Raw genomic sequence first — 22,665 nt, 5'->3', positions numbered from 1 at the left:
GACCAGCAGAGGTCAGTAAAATACCAGATTCACTTTAGCATGCTCTAGATCCCAGTCCATACAAATTGTCTTCCACGAGCACCCGTAGACAATAATATTTTTTTCAAATCTTGTATTTTCAGTGATATGACCACCGAAGGCCCTGATTTTATATTAAAAACAGAACTGTGGACTATACCATTTACCGCAGAAAGGAAACATGTCTCTCCATGTGTTCCCATACCTGGCATGTCGTGCAGTTTGGTGCTTACTTTCCCTCCATGTTAAAGAACAGTAGATGTTTCAGCACCCAGGCTAATGTGCTGCATAGCTAAATACATATAAGGTCCCAAAGGCGAGACCGATTGCATTGCAAATACTTGTTTCTGTCTACTGTTCTGCACCCTTCACAGACACATAATACCTGATCAATAGTTAACAACACCCTGTTCTTCCTGTTCTCACAGGCTATTGTCTTCTGGGCAATATATAACTCTTCCAGCCAAGGATGAATATTGCAGGTGTGGTGGGTGGCAGAAGTTATTCTAAGTCAGTTCTGGCTCAAACAGCCCAGTGTATATTTTTCCAAGTTAACTTTCGAATAAAATGATCAAAATGTGATTGTAAAATTAAATTAGATTAAGTGTAAACTAACATTGAATTACTTTTTTGTTATTTTCTCAAATGAAGATGGGAAATACATATAATCACACCTAAGCCTGTGTAATGGAGATTGTAGCTAACTCTGCACAACGGAAATAACTTTCTATTTAAAGATGGCACATTCTATGCTTGTACAGCACATTTTTCAAGCATATACTATATCAATGGGATATATTTTAGGCATCCTGCATTGTGCAAGGGTACAAGGCACACTGTAGGGGTGACTTAGTAATAGATGCTTAGATGTGACACAACTGTTCCTCAAAACTACTTGAATTCCAAGAACCTATCCATACCCTTCACAAAGCAACCAAAACTAGTTTAGCTAAGGCTAACACTATGTAGAACAAGTACACAGGCAATCGTTACTTCCTAGCACCTAACATGCATCACAGGATCCATGTTGGCAGTCATGAAACCTGTATGTTTGAAAGTGTGGAATAGGTTACAGCCTCACTATACTGACAAACTTGTCAATCCTGAGGTGGTGAAACCATAGTTGTCATTCACTCAGTCAAGTTTTCCGAGTGCTGTTTTAAGTCAGCAAATGAAGGGATATGTTTACTTTGCATTCCACTGCCAGTATTATTAAAGAGACACCCTGAGTTTGAAGTACGAACAATTCTGGACTCCAAGAAAACTATGATTTTCATGTAGTTGGGTAATTATAAGCCAAAATGTAATGGGAATTACCAGAAGAGTCGTCTAACCTAAGTACCAAGTGAAGTTCTGTTTGATGTGGGGAGCCAAGATGGTGGAGGATACCCACACGCCTTGAAGCTCTGATGCTCATCTCCACAGAACTTCGACCAGGTGTTAACACGTTAAACCAACATTTACTTTACTGGAAAGTACCATACTAAACGCTTTAGGAATATCTTATGGGTATAGCACAGATCCATCTTCGGCTTGTTTCTCGTAGGGTGTGGTTGAGGTGCAAGGTCCATGGATTGACAAAGAGAGCCAACTCCACCCTCATCATGTCCGGGGAGAGCCTGTATGAAGAGAGCTCCACCAGAGAGTCAGGTGCAGGGAACCTAGGACCATAGAGTGGATGATTTGTCCTGGACTGGAGCATGGAGGGCAGATCAGTGAGACAATGCGGAGGCAGAAGATGGGCTCGAGCACTTGTTAGTTCTGGGAATCTCAATATAGAGGAGCTCCGTGGACAGGGAAATAGACCCGGGGAGGGAAGACAGAGATGGTAGAGGGGGGGGAAGCGGGTGTAGGTGTTCCATGGGAGGCATAAGGGGGTAGTAGTGCTTTCAAATTTGTATTTTTCAATGGTAATTTTCAATTACTATATATACATGACACATAGGACTATGAAAGTTTTAACTTGGAATGCGAATGGCCTAAATGTTAATGTTAAAGCCAAACAGGACTGTGCAATGGAACAACCTAAAGCATTCCCCCTAGACATCCTCTATGTACAAGAGATCTGTCTTCCCAAGCATGCAGCAGTTAAGATTTTATACTGTGAGAGTCGAAAACATACTCTTAAACATACTCTTTGCTCTTGTAGCGGAGCCTCCATGGGACAATGTACTTAAAAAGAACTGGTGAATAGTTCAATATAAGGCAGATTCAGCAAGAAGATATGCAAGGGCCCAAATTAAAACCAGAGTTTAATTTAGTTCATGTATGCTGCACATATGAACTTTGCAGTGAAGAAGCAAAGCTTTCTCAAGAAATCGCATAACAATTAGAAAGTTTGGCCACACCATTATTTGTTTGTGAGGATTTTAACTGTTAACTGCATATTAGTCACAAAACCAAATACCACAAACCCTGCCCATAAAGGAAATATGAAAAGCTCAGCGTCCACCATCAATATAAGAGGGATTCTTTAAGGTTGGTATGGGACTGGACAATTCATCAGGCTCAAGAAAGGCAATGTACCTTTTTTTTTTATCCCTCTACTGTTTTCTAAAATGTATATGGTACTAGGATCTCAAAATTGGTACTCAACTTAAAACCGCAATAGACCTAATTGACAATTCAACAATTGAACAGTAGTTCAATTCATTCTCTATTGCTAAATAAAATGAATCTGCCATTGATATATGCTTTCCCAAGGAATTTATTAGAGAGAGTACTTAGCTTTGCATTTAACAGATAGTGTTAGAATGTACAAGTAATATTCAGGGAGCTGGACATTGTTCAGTTAGGACCTATACATCCCTGATCAAACAGAAATATTGCAAGCTACCTCTTACACACCCCCTGACAACAAACCTTAAAGCAGATACTCACTCACATCCATACAACCTCCTCAGCCTTGACTATGCTCTGTTTATCAATTATAAAGCACAGCACAGTTTACACAATTTATAAAACATTAACAGCCAATGGAGAAATTGAAGTATGGCTTTGTAAAACATATCTGTATTTCGCGGGGACCAAGCATGGTCCATTTAGGGCTGTCCAGTTACAATGACATAACATTTGTAACATGCATGTTCACTCAGAAGAGAATCTTTGTGCTGAAATAACATATGTTTGTTGTTACCCACCTCAATTGTGTTCATTTTATTAACACCAGAAGATTGAAATGCTAAGCGGCCATGGTGGGATTCAAATCTGTGACAATGAATGCAAACGCAAAGCCATGTAGTTGATGCATTACTTCACGGAGCCACCAGTCCCAGCGGAAAGGATCTTGGGGCATATTAGTAAGAACCTCGTTAAAATTATCCCCGTTATAGCGGCAGGAAACTGCCGCTAAAACGGCGATAATGGGCTTGACAATATGCTCTATGGCATTCCAATAGAAGCCCAGGTTAGATGTGAAGGACATCTAACCTGGGCTTCTATTGGAATTCTATAAAGCCTATCAGCAAGCCCATTATCGCCGTTTTAGCGGCAGTTTCCAGCCGCTAAAACGGGGATAATTTTAACGAGTTTCTTGCTACTTGTTCTGAAGGTTATGGGTCAGAATATCTTTATAGTTATGGTCATTATCATCTGGAGAACTTTGTGGTAGGTCTTCACCATTCCAGGGAATTGCAAAGTCTGTTTGATTTGGGAATACCACCTCAGATCATTGAAATTACTAGACACATTTGTTAAAATGAAAATGAGGCAAGTCGTGATGATATACTGTTCTTAAACATGTTTCAAATTGCACATGTAATGGTCAAGAGAAAGAATTTTCTCTTAGTCCAGAAGGCTTAAACAGGATGTATTAATGGTCCATGAATCAATGGACACACATGAGACTTAAACAGCAAGCATGCAGTATGCCTCAAGGTATTCAGATTTTGAAGGCTCTACTCTAAGTAGACCTATCCGTTGATTGCATAAATCCTAAAGTTTAATTTATTAGCATACAGAGTGATCACTTCCATCACAATTGGACACAACAGACAATTATCTTTCACATTTTATCTTGTAGAGATTAAAAAACAACAACAGACATTTACCTGAGGCTATGTAGTTATCCAGTATTATGCGTCCCGGATTTCAAATCTAAGTTTAAAAGGTGAAGATCAATGATACGATCTCAGATTAACAAGCCACCATCAAAATGAGCTCCTTTTTTTCTTTTGATGGTAACATGATACCAGATGATGATGCTGTGAACATTCTTCATCAATTGTCTCACCTCGACAGGACCCATATCGGACGCACCTGACTTAATTAATAAGACGCCTTTAACATAAGAATTACTCATTGGACAACACAGCAGAAGAAGGGCTAGATTTGACACAGTTAAACGATCACTAGGCGGCTAAGCTAAAATCTTGGTATAAAAGTTTCTCAGAAGTTCCAGTTCTTTGATGGTACTAGATCATCGATATAACACACTCACAAGAAATGATGGTGCTTATACAATCACAGTGCTGTTTAGAGTGACAGCGCTCTGTTGGGACCCAATCGCACCCACACCACGGACAGCTTCAGTCAATATGACCTCCAGTTAACTGATGTGACTGGGAACCATTAGAGCATTCATGAACTATGAAGGTGATGAATTTGATAATCTCTGGCGACATATGGACGTGAGAAGCCAATGTTGTTGCATGTAATGATATTGGAGTGTGAGCGTCACATGTTCAGGCAGTGCATCACGGGGCACAAGAGTGCGTAATAGACTGTAATTGAAAAAAAGGGGCTCATCAATGTATCACTGGTACAGACTGTCCTTATTGGCACCATGGGAAAGGAATCCTATGCTCCAAGAAGTATAGAGAAACAGGTTTTGCTCACTTGGTTTACTAGAACCATACGAAACTTGTAGAGCCAACGACATCACCACAGCGTCATGACGTCAAACATCTCATGAAATACAGTCCGCATCTCATAATGTCCACCAGGCTTTCAACGATGCTCTCTGCTAGTGCAGTTTGACCTCAGAATACAAAGTCTCTTCAGGGGCAGTGGTGGCCTTGCTACCGGGCTTCCGTTTGGAGAAGTCGATGGACGCGTACTGGAGGTTGTCCTCCCCAGAGTTCTGGTACAGGTCTTCTTTGGGCTCAGTACTTGTGGCGTCAGAACCTAACTTGTTTTCAGTCCCGTGATCTGTGGCAGTGATGGGACTCTACACAAAATGCAAAGAAGGGAAAATGTGAGCCACATAAATAGCATGAGGGTAAAAAAACAAGGAAGTTCTCATTATTGTGTTATGCTTTCCATATGCACTATAAAGGGACCAATTCGTTTATGCATACTTATTTTAAATATAATTTGCGTAACTTTCAGCACTTCTGATCTCAGAACTGAACAATTTTTTACTAAATCAGGAGAAAGGGAGAGTTTGGTGGCTAGTTAGCCTAAATTTCAGTTTAATATTAATGTGACTGCTCAGTATTCCGCTATACCCCTTACGCCAGAGGCTCTTTGGCCCACTCACTGATTGCCACCCCCAAATGCATTGACTTGTGGGCTGAACCAGAGCCCTTGGTTCTTTTTCTTGAAGTACCATAGGGATGATGTGTAATAAAGCAAACCTTTTTAAATCTCTTCAAAGCATATGTCTTGTAATTTTTTCTCATCTGCAATGATCCCGTAGAATTTCTCAGTATTAACTTACAACTTCAAGCCTCCCTTCCTCAAACAGAACTCTCTGGAAAAAAAAAGCTTTTTAAGAAGGTAACTTTCCCAAGCATTCCTCTCTAGCTTGCCAACCAAATCTCTCTCATTGTAGAAGAAAAGACAAGGGGAGAGCATGATTTGCCTAAGATCAAACATTTGGCTGAGTGGGAGAGGGCGTAACAGATGCCCACGCAGCCTCTGCCATGCGAACGGCCCCAGGATTTTCTGTTTGGGAGGAGGCCCCCTCACCCTTTAAGCCATGCCATATCATGCCTTGCAGAGTGCATGCAAGGCATGTAATGGCAGGGAATAAAAAATAGTTAAATACTCAGGAGAGCCACTCGGCTTACCGAGCATGTCCCTACAGTGTGGGAGTGGGGCAACCGTTCAGGGGGCAGCCATTGAACCCATTCTGCTGGTGACCACCATCATTTTGCATTATATATATACATTCATAAAAAATGTTTCAGGGATGTTATATTTAGGCTCAGATTTCACTTGTACAAAACCAGTAAAATACAGCAACTATATTTACCTGATCTAACTATAAGTTACATCCCCGTAATGCACTGCTTATGACTTCACATATTACATCACTCATGATACGAGACACTCTCCCACTTTAAACAAGCATTTGCAATGCAATAGGTCTCGCATTTACGCGAGTTTGAGCTATTGGCATTGTAAATGACAATGCGTTTTATTTATGCTTCAAAAAACAAAACATAAATAAGAGGCATTGTCATTTACAGTGCAGATAGCTCAAACTCGCGTAAATGCGAGACCTGTTGCATTGAAAATGCTTGTTTTTTTATCCGAGCGCTGTGCAATGTCATGCAACATACCGAGAGACATTTGTTACTGAAACCAATCTTGTTAGTGTCTCACAAGACTTTTCAGTTTCAATGCGGGGTAGGTGATTAGTTAGTAAAAACAAATTGCAAAGTACTGGCATATTACTATTTGTTACAAAATCTTAATTTTGCTGTAAAAAGTTAGCAATTTCACCCACGTCTAGATCCAACCTGAATTGCGCATTAAGAACTTTGTGACTATCGCCCGTTTAGAAGTGGGGGAAGCAACTGAGGGCTCGAGCCAGAGGCCTGGTTCTGGCTCGGCCCGAGGGTGTCTAGGGCCCTTGAGACAAAACAAGCTAATGTGGCGTCTGTCATCCAGCCACCCTCTACCATCATGAGCTAAGACTTCAAAACAAATGATAAACATATGGTTTTAACAAGGACTCTTTAAAGAGAAGCCCGGGGCTGGTGCCCTGCGTTTGGAATACAGGGAGCCACCCGGCAGATCTGTCTGTGGAGCACCCGTGACCTCTTCTGGAAGGCTGCATTCAATGAGCTCTGTCACTGGGGTGTCCAGCGTAGGTCCAGGAGTGTCAGGCAGTGCTCAATTTGTAAACAAATAAGTGCCAGGGCACTCGTTGGAAAGCAACTTCACCTTGTACCACCCTTTGACCCTGCCAGTGCTGCCAATGACAGGTCCAACACAATTTGTAACCACCACACTCCTAAAAGTGTGGCAATTCAGACTATTCCAGTCCCCAAAAGCTATGAGAAAGGATTGGGAGGCAGGCATCAGTATTTTTTTTAAATATATTGAATTAATAAATAAGTGGTGTTTTGCTCATCTCTAAATTAGATGAAAAGTGCCACCAGGTGGCATACTGTAATAAGTGCTAGTGTTGACAATTAAGTGCCGAGCACCAGCAACCACCGGCTCAAATTAAGCACTGGTGCCAGATCCATGACAAACTTTCAGGATATCCACTCACAAGAAATTTACATACGCTGAATCTAAATGGAAATATTTTAGTTGGCGATTACCATACATATCAGTCATGTTCCCACGTTCTTGGCCTACTTTGGACCCCCCAAATTCCTTGCTTCCACCATGTAATGTGTGCTGGTCTCTATTGTTTATGTTGGGGAAAAAAATGAAAGACAGTCATAAAATGTGCAAAGACTCTTGCACAGTCCAATAAGAAAACGTTGATTTATAGTGGAAAATGAAATGCCTTGTTAGCTTAATCATATCTCTTGCATACACCCATGGCGGCGAAACTAGATCCTTCACTTGGCAAAAGAAAGAGGTTAGCTTGGGTCAGTTCTTGCATCTGTATGCTCTGAAAACCCTAAGTATGTCTGATAAATGCCAATATGATTTAAATTAAATTCATACTTGGAGCCTAAAAGCTGCCAGCTGCTCCCTGGCATGAGGGCGACTTCCAGCTAGCCCTCCTCCAGCCAACTGCGCTAAGCATGCTGGGACTTAGATCTTTCCTGTTTTCGGTCCAGGCAAGGTCCTACGAGTCTCAGAAAGCTTGATGCTTTTGGCTGATAAACACCACTTGTCAAAGATCTCGCTCGTGAAAGGGGGCTACCTGGCAGCTGGGATTGAACTTGACAACGTAGTATGGCACAGGTCCGTATTTTGTGTGGATAGAACGAAAACACATTGTCTTCCTAGCGGTTTGTCCTTGGCGGTCTGTCATTACCTCATCTTCCTTGAAACAAAGCCCAGAGGTCTTAAAACTCATAACTATTGAACATCCCGTGCTTTCTTAAGTGTCAAGAAAAATGTTTTTTGGGTGTCTCCTTGAACCACGTTTGGTCACGTCCTCTGTCTAAAGTCAGGTGCCACCCATGGCACACGGGATGAAACACTATCAGCAGTGACGCTCTTCAACCTCGAATGCTTATGTAAATCACACTCTAGCGCCTAGAGGCTGCCCGGGCGCGTGCATGCTCACGGAATGTCACTACCACTAGTGAGCACATAGCTGCAAAGATACCCATGCCACATTCTACTTCATAAGCCAGTGTTTGCTTTTTTAGAAAACAGTAATTTCCGCTTTGGATACCCCAGATACACACACAGTGCAAATAAAGAAACTACAACTCCCACAAAACAAACGGTGTTGTTTGGTAGCGCCGAGTCCCCCGTGAAAAATATTCTATTTATCTTTAGGGAAGCAGACACATTCATCAGGACGGGTTTGACCTTAAAAAGGGGATGACCTCTGAAAAAATGCAATAATACAATTAATATCACAATTGATTCATTAGAGGATGTAAGAAGGAACCGTGACATGCTGGAAATCCTGGAAGAATTTTGCAGAAATTAGGTCCATTCCTTGCACACGCCATCCTCGAGCGAGCCGAAGCGTAATGGCGCGGCAAGGGTTAAATTGGCCAAATTGTAAGCAACGACTCCCTGACTGTTCTTTGGGTAGCAGAGTAGAGCAGTTGGGCTGAGGGCCCCTTCAGTCTCTGTGCCCTGGTGCCACTGCACCTGCTGAACCATTGAAAGCCGCCCCCTGCTGGCATGCAGTGCTGGGAGCCGGGACTGTTTACCTCTGTCATGCAGAGGGAGCTGGGATCCGCGCATGTCCGGCATGTTTACTAGGCCGCTGTCCGTCACGGCCGCTGGGGATGGGGCGCTAAGGAGCATGTGAGAAGCGGCTGCATAGGGAGCTGTCGTAGGGACGGGCGCGCCACAGCAGCCGCTCGGGCTCTACCCGCGATACGCTCTCATTCCGGTGCAGCGGCGTGTGGGTGCCAGGGCTGCCCATGCAAAAAGTGGATGCCCAGCGCTGTGCCACAGAGCACCATGGTGGGCTTGGCAGGGAAGCAGACATGAGCGGTGGGGAGGAAGGGGGGAAGAGAGCGAACTGGAGCTTTCACACGTCTCTATTAGTTGGCTAGCGTGCATATTCAAGGGGTCGTGTCTGGTCACAACTCCCTCGACAAGCGTGCTATCATTCTCTATGTGGACAAAACAAAATGTGGCACAAACTCATTCAGACACCAAATCGAGCAGAGCCAGACACCAGCAGAAGCGCAATTATGCTCATTTAGAAGCATTTTCACCTGCACAAGTATGCCCTTTGCATAGTTAAGCATGCAGCACTGCCTTCACATAGTCGTAATCAGGAATTCATTAAACCTTTTCATGAGCACTCTTCGGGGTCAGAAAAAAAGCCCCAGGCATCAAAGCACAATAGCGCTCGCGCGGCAGCAGGGGTAGGGGGCCTGTGCAATTCCCTTGCGAGAGCGAGCGGCAAGGCACGATAATTGCTACCATATGGCGCTGCCACTCGCTCCCGCAAGGCAATCGCCACACGTGCACGCGTTGCCATTGAGGGCAATGGAACGCGTGCACGTTTTTGCCTCAAAAAGGGAATCGATAGCTAAAGGTCTTTTTGCCATTGCAGCGCATGCGTGCTGCTAGGCGAGACCTAAAAAAACCAGAAGTTGGCCTCAGAGAGGGGATAGTCCCAGGGCCGGGTTCTATGATTCCCTCCCGTTACAAATAGTTTATGGTTCTGGGAAGGTAGTGGTCCCCGGGGCCCACAGGGGGTCTGAGAGGCCCCCTAATAAAAATGCATAAGCCCCAGAGACATAGTGGTTCCTGGGACATAGGGGGGTCCACACGGCCCCCCTGATTTATTTTGGGATTGTGGCCCCAGGAAGGTGGTCGTCCCCGGGACCCGGTGGGGTCCAAGACGCCCTCCATTTTACAATAAATAAGACCTAGGGAAGCCATGGTCCCTGAGGCACCCTCCTCCTTTATTTTCTAAATGCCCCCGAGGAGGCTATTAATAAAGAACCGTGTAGGCCCTTACTTCATTTTTTAAAGTTTTTGGCAGGAGTCACGGATCAAACGCAGCTCCCGCAGAAAATTATGCAAATATAAAATGTCTTTTTAAACCCGCAGGGTCCCTGTGCGACCCCACCATCCCAGAGGCCTTGGGGGACAGGGTATTTCTACTCTGCTTCCATTTCTTTCTCTAACGCTTTACAAGATGGCTGCCAATGCTTCCTGGTTCCTACATATATGCAAATGTTCCAGTGATATTATCAATGATGTCATAGAAAATATTATGAGTGATGTAAAATGTAATGTAATTAGCAGTGCATGGCGAGGGAGCGAGTTATAGTTACCTTAGGGCACCAGTAATAGTTATTTGAAATAACTGAGAGAATGTAGCCTTACGTCTAGATCTGTCGACCTTGAAGCTGGGGAAGCAGGTTCGAGTCTTAGCAACGACGTTCAACATCCTGTGATTCTGGGCAAATCACTTAATGTCCCTGCGCATAACGAAAATTAATGTGTCCATATGTAACGAAACAGGTGCTCACGTAAAGTACTCTGATATCCAATGTCTAGTTTGCGGCACAGTAAAAAAAAAACCTGTGACTATAACTATTGAATTTCCAAGTTTGTGTGTAAAATCTGAACCTAGTTATAATTTCCCTGTAAAGATTGTTTTAGCAGTGAATTTCTAATTTGTTTTTCCATCTTATTTCCTATCTATAACATCCCTGTAACCTCCGGCTGTTTCAGTGAATTTTGATTTTTTTAATACTATAACTTCCCCATAAACTTTGTTTTTTTCAGTGAATTTCCATTTTTTTTAGTGTTAAGTATTATTTAATTACCGTATCTTAATCCAACTGCTGCCACGCATGGACTTTGGCCATCCACAGCTGGGGGTTCCCAAAAATGCCTGGTCTGTGGCACGCTGCCCCCCCCACCCCCGGGACCTGGCCCACCCAGGGGGCAAAAAAAACACAAGCACAGGAGACTAAGCTTTCTTTTTTTTTTAGTTTTGCCACAGATCCTTTGCAAATTTGTAGCAAACTGAAAAAAAAATGTTTTTTTGCTAGCAGTAGGGTCCCTGTGGGACTGCACCACAAAGGCTCAGGGTATTCCTACCCTGATCCTTTGTGTTTTTTAAAAATCTTTCTTTGGAATCGGGTGAGTCCCGAGTCGGCTGCCAACACTTCCTGGCTGAAGTGGTGGCAGCCTATCAGATCTTACCATGACATGAGATCGATCAAATCTCGCATCCCTAGATATAAATAAATATTTTGTCTTTAATAACTCCAAAACTACTGAATGGATTTACACCACAATACAAAAATAGATCTTACATAGTGGGTGTATGAGTGGCAGTATGGATGAGTGAGTGAGTGAATGTGTATATAGATCTATGAATCAGTGAATGGGTGTGTAAGTAGTCCCATGGCTCTGTTCATGGGTTTGTGAATGGTTGCGTGGGAGTGGCAGTGGGTGTATAAAAGATTCTATAGGAGTGTGAGTGGGTGCTTCAGAGATGCTGTGGATGATGTCATCACTGATGTCATAAGTAATATCATTTGAGATATCATTAGTGATGTCACTGACAATGTCATGTGTGATGTAATATGTGAGGTCATAAGCAGTGCATTGCCCGGGTGCAAGTTATAATTAACTCAGCTAACTATAATGGCTGAATTTCTCTGGTTTTGTATGAGTAAAATCTGACCCTAACTTTGGGGCATATCAAGCACGGCGATAAAATTATCGCCAGAAAACTGCATCTAAAGCGGCGATAATGGGCTTGTTAAAATGCTCTAGAGAATTCCCATAGAAGCCCAGGTTAGACATCTAACCTGGGTTTCTATTGGAATTCTATAGAGCATATTATCAAGCCCCTTATGGCCACTTTAGCGGCAGTTTTCTGCCGATAAAGCGACGATAATTTTATCGCCCCGTCTTGATAATATGGCCCTATAACGTCCCTGTAATCGTTGAATTTCCAGGGTTTTTAAATGCTAATTCCTAACGATAACATCCCTGTAATCTTTCTTTTTTTCAGTGACTTGCTAAGGTTTTTTAATGCTAATTTCTAACTATAACATCCCTGTAAACTTTGTTTTTTCAGTGAATTTCTATGTTTTTTAAAATAGTAGTCATGTTTGCAGAGTAGTGGAGAAAGGGGGCTGGGCCTCTGACCAGCTCACAGGAATTTTGCTGTGTAGGACTTACAGGAGGTTCCAAGAGGGCTTCTTGGCCCCCAAGGTCCCTCTGGAGCCAAGGGGACTTTATCCCCCAATTAGGAGTGAGTTAGGAGGCATGTTTGCAGAGTAGTGGAGAAAAGGGTCATGTATCTGACAACTTCTCAGCAATCCTGCTGTGTGGAACTTACTGGAGGTAACAGGAGGTGTAGTTGGCCCCCAAGGACGTCCTTGGGGGGCAACTAACCCTCCTTTCATCTCCAGTAAGTCCCATACAGCAGGATTGTTGAGGTCTGATAGCAGGCCACAGCCCCTTTCTCCACCACTCTATAAACATGCATCCTTGCAAACTACTATTTAGGGGATCAAGTCCCCTTGACTCTTGAGGGTCCTTGGGGTCAACTAGCCCTTCTGTTACCTCGCGTAAGGCCCACAAAGCTAGATTGCTGAGAGATGTTCAGAGGCCATGCACCCTTTCTCCACCACTCTGCAAACACACCTCCTGGCGCACTGCTGCTTGTGGGAAGAAGTACACTTTAGTCCTGAGGCGTTCAGGAAGCAAGGCATTCAGGAAGCAAGGCGTTCAGGAAGCCACCAGCAGTGCCCTGAGAGGTGTGTTTGCAAAGTGGTGACTGATATCACTGAAAAAGCCCAAAGGTTACAGGGACGTTAGAGTAGGCTCAGATTTCCCTTGTACAAAACAAGTGAAATTCTGCAGTTATAGTTACCTGTGCTTACTATAAAGTATGCCCTGTAATGCACTGCTTATGACCTCACATACTACATCACTCATGACATGGCCAGTGACATCACTGATGACATCTCAAATAACATCACTGATGACATCATCTAGTGATTGTGAGTGTTTTTCTAAATGTTTTTGTGTGTTAAATGTATATACTAAAGTACCACAAAACAAAAGTTAAATTAGTATACTTTGTTTACTACTAATGAGTGATTCCTAGATTTTAACATAGTTTATATCAGTCCCCGAGGAACTGTGTGTATGTGTGTGTGAATGGGTGTCTGAGTGACAGTAGATGTGTGTGAGTAGCTGTATGGGTGTGTAGGATAGAAGGATCTGCTTCTATGATTACCTCCACTTTTTGCTTGCTGTAATACTGTTTCTGACTAGACTGAATGGCATCCTGCTGATGAGGACCCCTGTCTCTCTGCTTTCTCCCCTAAATTGTAATGGTAAGCACTTAGGAACATCCCAGATTAGATACTGGAGTACCCTTATAAGTCCCCAGTATATGGTACTAAGGTACCCAGGGAATAGGTACCCCAGAGGTTCCCCCATAGGCAGAAGCATGTATTATGCCACATGTGGGAGACCAATCAAATTATCACTACAGGCATGTTGTTGCAGCCTGTATAAGCTAGTGCTAGCACCACTTACCAAAGATATAGGTTTCCCTATATCCAAGGTCACTGCACTTAAAAACTATAAGTCATCCCTACAGCAGGTCTTTTCAATCCTGAGGGCAGGGTGCTCGGTTTTAAGTGTGAGGGTGCCCCTGCATGAGCCGGACACCCCTACAGCCACCGGAGTCCATTCTTCCAGGTTGTAAGTGGGAAAGCCATTAAACATATAGAGGGGCACCGCGTCATTATGCGATGACCATCTCGAAACTGGCTGTAATGAACCCTGTTGTGTTTGATATCAAACATGTAGGAATCATACCCCCACAATCAAAAAGGTGTGGGAGATACGATTTGAAGCACTGTAAAGGGCCTCTGTTAGGTCCTTAGTGCACCCAGGACCAGTCTTCTAGAGCCGGACAGCACAACATGGCTGCTGCTGACCAGGGACACGATTCTGCTCTCCTGCTGCTGAGACAAGCTTGAGCAGGGGAAGGCACAACAATAGGTATTCTGTCACAGGGAAATGTGACCATCTCCTAGACAAGATTTAGTGTAGTGGGACAGGGTGGGAGGGCTTGCCAGTGTCACATACTCTGCGTGCAGGGCACATTTGGTGCCTTCATGCATAGTCCAGCTCCAACCAGTACAAGGAGCCGTTGGCACCTGCTCCGGTGCGAAACTGGACAAAGGACAGGGGAGTATCCTCCCGCTTGTCCAGGCCCTACTTAGGTAGGGACCCCTGTATCGTCCCAACCCTTTCCTTAGGGTGCTTAAGGGCTTACCTGTGGGTGGGTCCCTATGTTCGTCGTGGGACATGATACAATTCAGACACCACCTGAACTTCGACCGTCTGGGCACTCTGGATTTCACTGGACTTCGCTCTGGGCATCAAGGCTGCAACTGGGAAGACTCCTGCTGCTCCTGATCTCTTTGCCCTGCTTGTCTTCTGCAACGTCCATGCTTGTGTTCTATATAGGATCCTGTCCAGGGCCTGTGGGCATCCATGACTCCTGAGGAATCACCCTTGAAGTGAAAAATTCACATCCTTGCACCCGCAGGCACCAACTCAGCTGCCCGTTCTACAGATCCTGAGATCCTATGGACTCTGGAAGGCTCAGCAACACAGGTGGTGGTTCTTCATTACGCTTGAGGCCTGCCCTGTCTTCTGACTAAGTTTGAGGCCAGTATCCTTCATCAGAGCCGTAGGAACCGAACCCCTGTGCAGCATGTCGACTTGAAGTTGCAAAGGCTTGTTGACTTCCTTCCACCAAGATCTTCGGGCTCCAAGTAGCACCCACCTCAAGCATCTCTAGCGACCAAGTTCTTCACCCTCACTGCATCACTTGTACCATGGGCCTGCGTCTTTGGTGAGCTGCTCAAGTTCTTCTGCAACCCCAGTGCCTCCGGCCTGTGGGTCTTGGTGAGGGTCACTTTTTAATTCTTGTAGGGCCCCCTGATTGCTTGGACCCTGCTCTGACTCCTCTGCTTGTGGGAAAGGAATCCTATGCTCCAAGAAGTATAGAGAAACAGGTTTTGCTCACTTGGTTTACTAGAACCATACGAAACTTGTGGAGCCAACGACATCACCACAGCGTCATGACGTCAAACATCTCATGAAATACAGTCCGCATCTCATAATGTCCACCAGGCTTTCAACGATGCTCTCTGCTAGTGCAGTTTGACCTCAGAATACAAAGTCTCTTCAGGGGCAGTGGTGGCCTTGCTACCGGGCTTCCGTTTGGAGAAGTCGATGGACGCGTACTGGAGGTTGTCCTCCCCAGAGTTCTGGTACAGGTCTTCTTTGGGCTCAGTACTTGTGGCGTCAGAACCTAACTTGTTTTCAGTCCCGTGATCTGTGGCAGTGATGGGACTCTACACAAAATGCAAAGAAGGGAAAATGTGAGCCACATAAATAGCATGAGGGTAAAAAAACAAGGAAGTTCTCATTATTGTGTTATGCTTTCCATATGCACTATAAAGGGACCAATTCGTTTATGCATACTTATTTTAAATATAATTTGCGTAACTTTCAGCACTTCTGATCTCAGAACTGAACAATTTTTTACTAAATCAGGAGAAAGGGAGAGTTTGGTGGCTAGTTAGCCTAAATTTCAGTTTAATATTAATGTGACTGCTCAGTATTCCGCTATACCCCTTACGCCAGAGGCTCTTTGGCCCACTCACTGATTGCCACCCCCAAATGCATTGACTTGTGGGCTGAACCAGAGCCCTTGGTTCTTTTTCTTGAAGTACCATAGGGATGATGTGTAATAAAGCAAACCTTTTTAAATCTCTTCAAAGCATATGTCTTGTAATTTTTTCTCATCTGCAATGATCCCGTAGAATTTCTCAGTATTAACTTACAACTTCAAGCCTCCCTTCCTCAAACAGAACTCTCTGGAAAAAAAAAGCTTTTTAAGAAGGTAACTTTCCCAAGCATTCCTCTCTAGCTTGCCAACCAAATCTCTCTCATTGTAGAAGAAAAGACAAGGGGAGAGCATGATTTGCCTAAGATCAAACATTTGGCTGAGTGGGAGAGGGCGTAACAGATGCCCACGCAGCCTCTGCCATGCGAACGGCCCCAGGATTTTCTGTTTGGGAGGAGGCCCCCTCACCCTTTAAGCCATGCCATATCATGCCTTGCAGAGTGCATGCAAGGCATGTAATGGCAGGGAATAAAAAATAGTTAAATACTCAGGAGAGCCACTCGACTTACCGAGCATGTCCCTACAGTGTGGGAGTGGGGCAACCGTTCAGGGGGCAGCCATTGAACCCATTCTGCTGGTGACCACCATCATTTTGCATTATATATATACATTCATAAAAAATGTTTCAGGGATGTTATATTTAGGCTCAGATTTCACTTGTACAAAACCAGTAAAATACAGCAACTATATTTACCTGATCTAACTATAAGTTACATCCCCGTAATGCACTGCTTATGACTTCACATATTACATCACTCATGATACGAGACACTCTCCCACTTTAAACAAGCATTTGCAATGCAATAGGTCTCGCATTTACGCGAGTTTGAGCTATTGGCATTGTAAATGACAATGCGTTTTATTTATGCTTCAAAAAACAAAACATAAATAAGAGGCATTGTCATTTACAGTGCAGATAGCTCAAACTCGCGTAAATGCGAGACCTGTTGCATTGAAAATGCTTGTTTTTTTATCCGAGCGCTGTGCAATGTCATGCAACATACCGAGAGACATTTGTTACTGAAACCAATCTTGTTAGTGTCTCACAAGACTTTTCAGTTTCAATGCGGGGTAGGTGATTAGTTAGTAAAAACAAATTGCAAAGTACTGGCATATTACTATTTGTTACAAAATCTTAATTTTGCTGTAAAAAGTTAGCAATTTCACCCACGTCTAGATCCAACCTGAATTGCGCATTAAGAACTTTGTGACTATCGCCCGTTTAGAAGTGGGGGAAGCAACTGAGGGCTCGAGCCAGAGGCCTGGTTCTGGCTCGGCCCGAGGGTGTCTAGGGCCCTTGAGACAAAACAAGCTAATGTGGCGTCTGTCATCCAGCCACCCTCTACCATCATGAGCTAAGACTTCAAAACAAATGATAAACATATGGTTTTAACAAGGACTCTTTAAAGAGAAGCCCGGGGCTGGTGCCCTGCGTTTGGAATACAGGGAGCCACCCGGCAGATCTGTCTGTGGAGCACCCGTGACCTCTTCTGGAAGGCTGCATTCAATGAGCTCTGTCACTGGGGTGTCCAGCGTAGGTCCAGGAGTGTCAGGCAGTGCTCAATTTGTAAACAAATAAGTGCCAGGGCACTCGTTGGAAAGCAACTTCACCTTGTACCACCCTTTGACCCTGCCAGTGCTGCCAATGACAGGTCCAACACAATTTGTAACCACCACACTCCTAAAAGTGTGGCAATTCAGACTATTCCAGTCCCCAAAAGCTATGAGAAAGGATTGGGAGGCAGGCATCAGTATTTTTTTTAAATATATTGAATTAATAAATAAGTGGTGTTTTGCTCATCTCTAAATTAGATGAAAAGTGCCACCAGGTGGCATACTGTAATAAGTGCTAGTGTTGACAATTAAGTGCCGAGCACCAGCAACCACCGGCTCAAATTAAGCACTGGTGCCAGATCCATGACAAACTTTCAGGATATCCACTCACAAGAAATTTACATACGCTGAATCTAAATGGAAATATTTTAGTTGGCGATTACCATACATATCAGTCATGTTCCCACGTTCTTGGCCTACTTTGGACCCCCCAAATTCCTTGCTTCCACCATGTAATGTGTGCTGGTCTCTATTGTTTATGTTGGGGAAAAAAATGAAAGACAGTCATAAAATGTGCAAAGACTCTTGCACAGTCCAATAAGAAAACGTTGATTTATAGTGGAAAATGAAATGCCTTGTTAGCTTAATCATATCTCTTGCATACACCCATGGCGGCGAAACTAGATCCTTCACTTGGCAAAAGAAAGAGGTTAGCTTGGGTCAGTTCTTGCATCTGTATGCTCTGAAAACCCTAAGTATGTCTGATAAATGCCAATATGATTTAAATTAAATTCATACTTGGAGCCTAAAAGCTGCCAGCTGCTCCCTGGCATGAGGGCGACTTCCAGCTAGCCCTCCTCCAGCCAACTGCGCTAAGCATGCTGGGACTTAGATCTTTCCTGTTTTCGGTCCAGGCAAGGTCCTACGAGTCTCAGAAAGCTTGATGCTTTTGGCTGATAAACACCACTTGTCAAAGATCTCGCTCGTGAAAGGGGGCTACCTGGCAGCTGGGATTGAACTTGACAACGTAGTATGGCACAGGTCCGTATTTTGTGTGGATAGAACGAAAACACATTGTCTTCCTAGCGGTTTGTCCTTGGCGGTCTGTCATTACCTCATCTTCCTTGAAACAAAGCCCAGAGGTCTTAAAACTCATAACTATTGAACATCCCGTGCTTTCTTAAGTGTCAAGAAAAATGTTTTTTGGGTGTCTCCTTGAACCACGTTTGGTCACGTCCTCTGTCTAAAGTCAGGTGCCACCCATGGCACACGGGATGAAACACTATCAGCAGTGACGCTCTTCAACCTCGAATGCTTATGTAAATCACACTCTAGCGCCTAGAGGCTGCCCGGGCGCGTGCATGCTCACGGAATGTCACTACCACTAGTGAGCACATAGCTGCAAAGATACCCATGCCACATTCTACTTCATAAGCCAGTGTTTGCTTTTTTAGAAAACAGTAATTTCCGCTTTGGATACCCCAGATACACACACAGTGCAAATAAAGAAACTACAACTCCCACAAAACAAACGGTGTTGTTTGGTAGCGCCGAGTCCCCCGTGAAAAATATTCTATTTATCTTTAGGGAAGCAGACACATTCATCAGGACGGGTTTGACCTTAAAAAGGGGATGACCTCTGAAAAAATGCAATAATACAATTAATATCACAATTGATTCATTAGAGGATGTAAGAAGGAACCGTGACATGCTGGAAATCCTGGAAGAATTTTGCAGAAATTAGGTCCATTCCTTGCACACGCCATCCTCGAGCGAGCCGAAGCGTAATGGCGCGGCAAGGGTTAAATTGGCCAAATTGTAAGCAACGACTCCCTGACTGTTCTTTGGGTAGCAGAGTAGAGCAGTTGGGCTGAGGGCCCCTTCAGTCTCTGTGCCCCGGTGCCACTGCACCTGCTGAACCATTGAAAGCCGCCCCCTGCTGGCATGCAGTGCTGGGAGCCGGGACTGTTTACCTCTGTCATGCAGAGGGAGCTGGGATCCGCGCATGTCCGGCATGTTTACTAGGCCGCTGTCCGTCACGGCCGCTGGGGATGGGGCGCTAAGGAGCATGTGAGAAGCGGCTGCATAGGGAGCTGTCGTAGGGACGGGCGCGCCACAGCAGCCGCTCGGGCTCTACCCGCGATACGCTCTCATTCCGGTGCAGCGGCGTGTGGGTGCCAGGGCTGCCCATGCAAAAAGTGGATGCCCAGCGCTGTGCCACAGAGCACCATGGTGGGCTTGGCAGGGAAGCAGACATGAGCGGTGGGGAGGAAGGGGGGAAGAGAGCGAACTGGAGCTTTCACACGTCTCTATTAGTTGGCTAGCGTGCATATTCAAGGGGTCGTGTCTGGTCACAACTCCCTCGACAAGCGTGCTATCATTCTCTATGTGGACAAAACAAAATGTGGCACAAACTCATTCAGACACCAAATCGAGCAGAGCCAGACACCAGCAGAAGCGCAATTATGCTCATTTAGAAGCATTTTCACCTGCACAAGTATGCCCTTTGCATAGTTAAGCATGCAGCACTGCCTTCACATAGTCGTAATCAGGAATTCATTAAACCTTTTCATGAGCACTCTTCGGGGTCAGAAAAAAAGCCCCAGGCATCAAAGCACAATAGCGCTCGCGCGGCAGCAGGGGTAGGGGGCCTGTGCAATTCCCTTGCGAGAGCGAGCGGCAAGGCACGATAATTGCTACCATATGGCGCTGCCACTCGCTCCCGCAAGGCAATCGCCACACGTGCACGCGTTGCCATTGAGGGCAATGGAACGCGTGCACGTTTTTGCCTCAAAAAGGGAATCGATAGCTAAAGGTCTTTTTGCCATTGCAGCGCATGCGTGCTGCTAGGCGAGACCTAAAAAAACCAGAAGTTGGCCTCAGAGAGGGGATAGTCCCAGGGCCGGGTTCTATGATTCCCTCCCGTTACAAATAGTTTATGGTTCTGGGAAGGTAGTGGTCCCCGGGGCCCACAGGGGGTCTGAGAGGCCCCCTAATAAAAATGCATAAGCCCCAGAGACATAGTGGTTCCTGGGACATAGGGGGGTCCACACGGCCCCCCTGATTTATTTTGGGATTGTGGCCCCAGGAAGGTGGTCGTCCCCGGGACCCGGTGGGGTCCAAGACGCCCTCCATTTTACAATAAATAAGACCTAGGGAAGCCATGGTCCCTGAGGCACCCTCCTCCTTTATTTTCTAAATGCCCCCGAGGAGGCTATTAATAAAGAACCGTGTAGGCCCTTACTTCATTTTTTAAAGTTTTTGGCAGGAGTCACGGATCAAACGCAGCTCCCGCAGAAAATTATGCAAATATAAAATGTCTTTTTAAAACCGCAGGGTCCCTGTGCGACCCCACCATCCCAGAGGCCTTGGGGGACAGGGTATTTCTACTCTGCTTCCATTTCTTTCTCTAACGCTTTACAAGATGGCTGCCAATGCTTCCTGGTTCCTACATATATGCAAATGTTCCAGTGATATTATCAATGATGTCATAGAAAATATTATGAGTGATGTAAAATGTAATGTAATTAGCAGTGCATGGCGAGGGAGCGAGTTATAGTTACCTTAGGGCACCAGTAATAGTTATTTGAAATAACTGAGAGAATGTAGCCTTACGTCTAGATCTGTCGACCTTGAAGCTGGGGAAGCAGGTTCGAGTCTTAGCAACGACGTTCAACATCCTGGCAAATCACTTAATGTCCCTGCGCATAACGAAAATTAATGTGTCCATATGTAACGAAACAGGTGCTCACGTAAAGTACTCTGATATCCAATGTCTAGTTTGCGGCACAGTAAAAAAAAAACCTGTGACTATAACTATTGAATTTCCAAGTTTGTGTGTAAAATCTGAACCTAGTTATAATTTCCCTGTAAAGATTGTTTTAGCAGTGAATTTCTAATTTGTTTTTCCATCTTATTTCCTATCTATAACATCCCTGTAACCTCCGGCTGTTTCAGTGAATTTTGATTTTTTTAATACTATAACTTCCCCATAAACTTTGTTTTTTTCAGTGAATTTCCATTTTTTTTAGTGTTAAGTATTATTTAATTACCGTATCTTAATCCAACTGCTGCCACGCATGGACTTTGGCCATCCACAGCTGGGGGTTCCCAAAAATGCCTGGTCTGTGGCACGCTGCCCCCCCCACCCCCGGGACCTGGCCCACCCAGGGGGCAAAAAAAACACAAGCACAGGAGACTAAGCTTTCTTTTTTTTTTAGTTTTGCCACAGATCCTTTGCAAATTTGTAGCAAACTGAAAAAAAAATGTTTTTTTGCTAGCAGTAGGGTCCCTGTGGGACTGCACCACAAAGGCTCAGGGTATTCCTACCCTGATCCTTTGTGTTTTTTAAAAATCTTTCTTTGGAATCGGGTGAGTCCCGAGTCGGCTGCCAACACTTCCTGGCTGAAGTGGTGGCAGCCTATCAGATCTTACCATGACATGAGATCGATCAAATCTCGCATCCCTAGATATAAATAAATATTTTGTCTTTAATAACTCCAAAACTACTGAATGGATTTACACCACAATACAAAAATAGATCTTACATAGTGGGTGTATGAGTGGCAGTATGGATGAGTGAGTGAGTGAATGTGTATATAGATCTATGAATCAGTGAATGGGTGTGTAAGTAGTCCCATGGCTCTGTTCATGGGTTTGTGAATGGTTGCGTGGGAGTGGCAGTGGGTGTATAAAAGATTCTATAGGAGTGTGAGTGGGTGCTTCAGAGATGCTGTGGATGATGTCATCACTGATGTCATAAGTAATATCATTTGAGATATCATTAGTGATGTCACTGACAATGTCATGTGTGATGTAATATGTGAGGTCATAAGCAGTGCATTGCCCGGGTGCAAGTTATAATTAACTCAGCTAACTATAATGGCTGAATTTCTCTGGTTTTGTATGAGTAAAATCTGACCCTAACTTTGGGGCATATCAAGCACGGCGATAAAATTATCGCCAGAAAACTGCATCTAAAGCGGCGATAATGGGCTTGTTAAAATGCTCTAGAGAATTCCCATAGAAGCCCAGGTTAGACATCTAACCTGGGTTTCTAT

The 22,665-nt window shown here is 44.4% G+C and overlaps 1 protein-coding gene across 5 annotated transcripts in view; it reads right to left on the bottom strand.

The window, feature by feature from the left end:
• Positions 1-2,707: 2,707 nt before the first annotated feature.
• Positions 2,708-22,665, bottom strand: part of LOC146809012 (sialic acid-binding Ig-like lectin 13) — a 580,696-nt gene continuing 560,738 nt past the window's right edge. For all 5 annotated transcript variants that reach the window (XM_085615801.1, XM_085615802.1, XM_085615800.1 and 2 more), the window contains 2 exons: positions 14,627-15,716; positions 2,708-5,185 (listed from right to left, as the gene is read on the bottom strand). In XM_085615801.1, the coding sequence (XP_085471927.1) occupies positions 15,513-15,716 (204 nt within the window). In that variant the 3' untranslated portion in view covers positions 2,708-5,185; positions 14,627-15,512. The remainder of the gene's footprint in view (positions 5,186-14,626; positions 15,717-22,665) is intronic.

The sequence above is a fragment of the Triturus cristatus genome, chromosome 7, assembly GCF_964204655.1.
Source record: "Triturus cristatus chromosome 7, aTriCri1.1, whole genome shotgun sequence".
Taxonomy (NCBI): Eukaryota; Metazoa; Chordata; class Amphibia; order Caudata; family Salamandridae; genus Triturus; species Triturus cristatus.
This window is presented reverse-complemented; position numbering and strand designations above follow the sequence as displayed.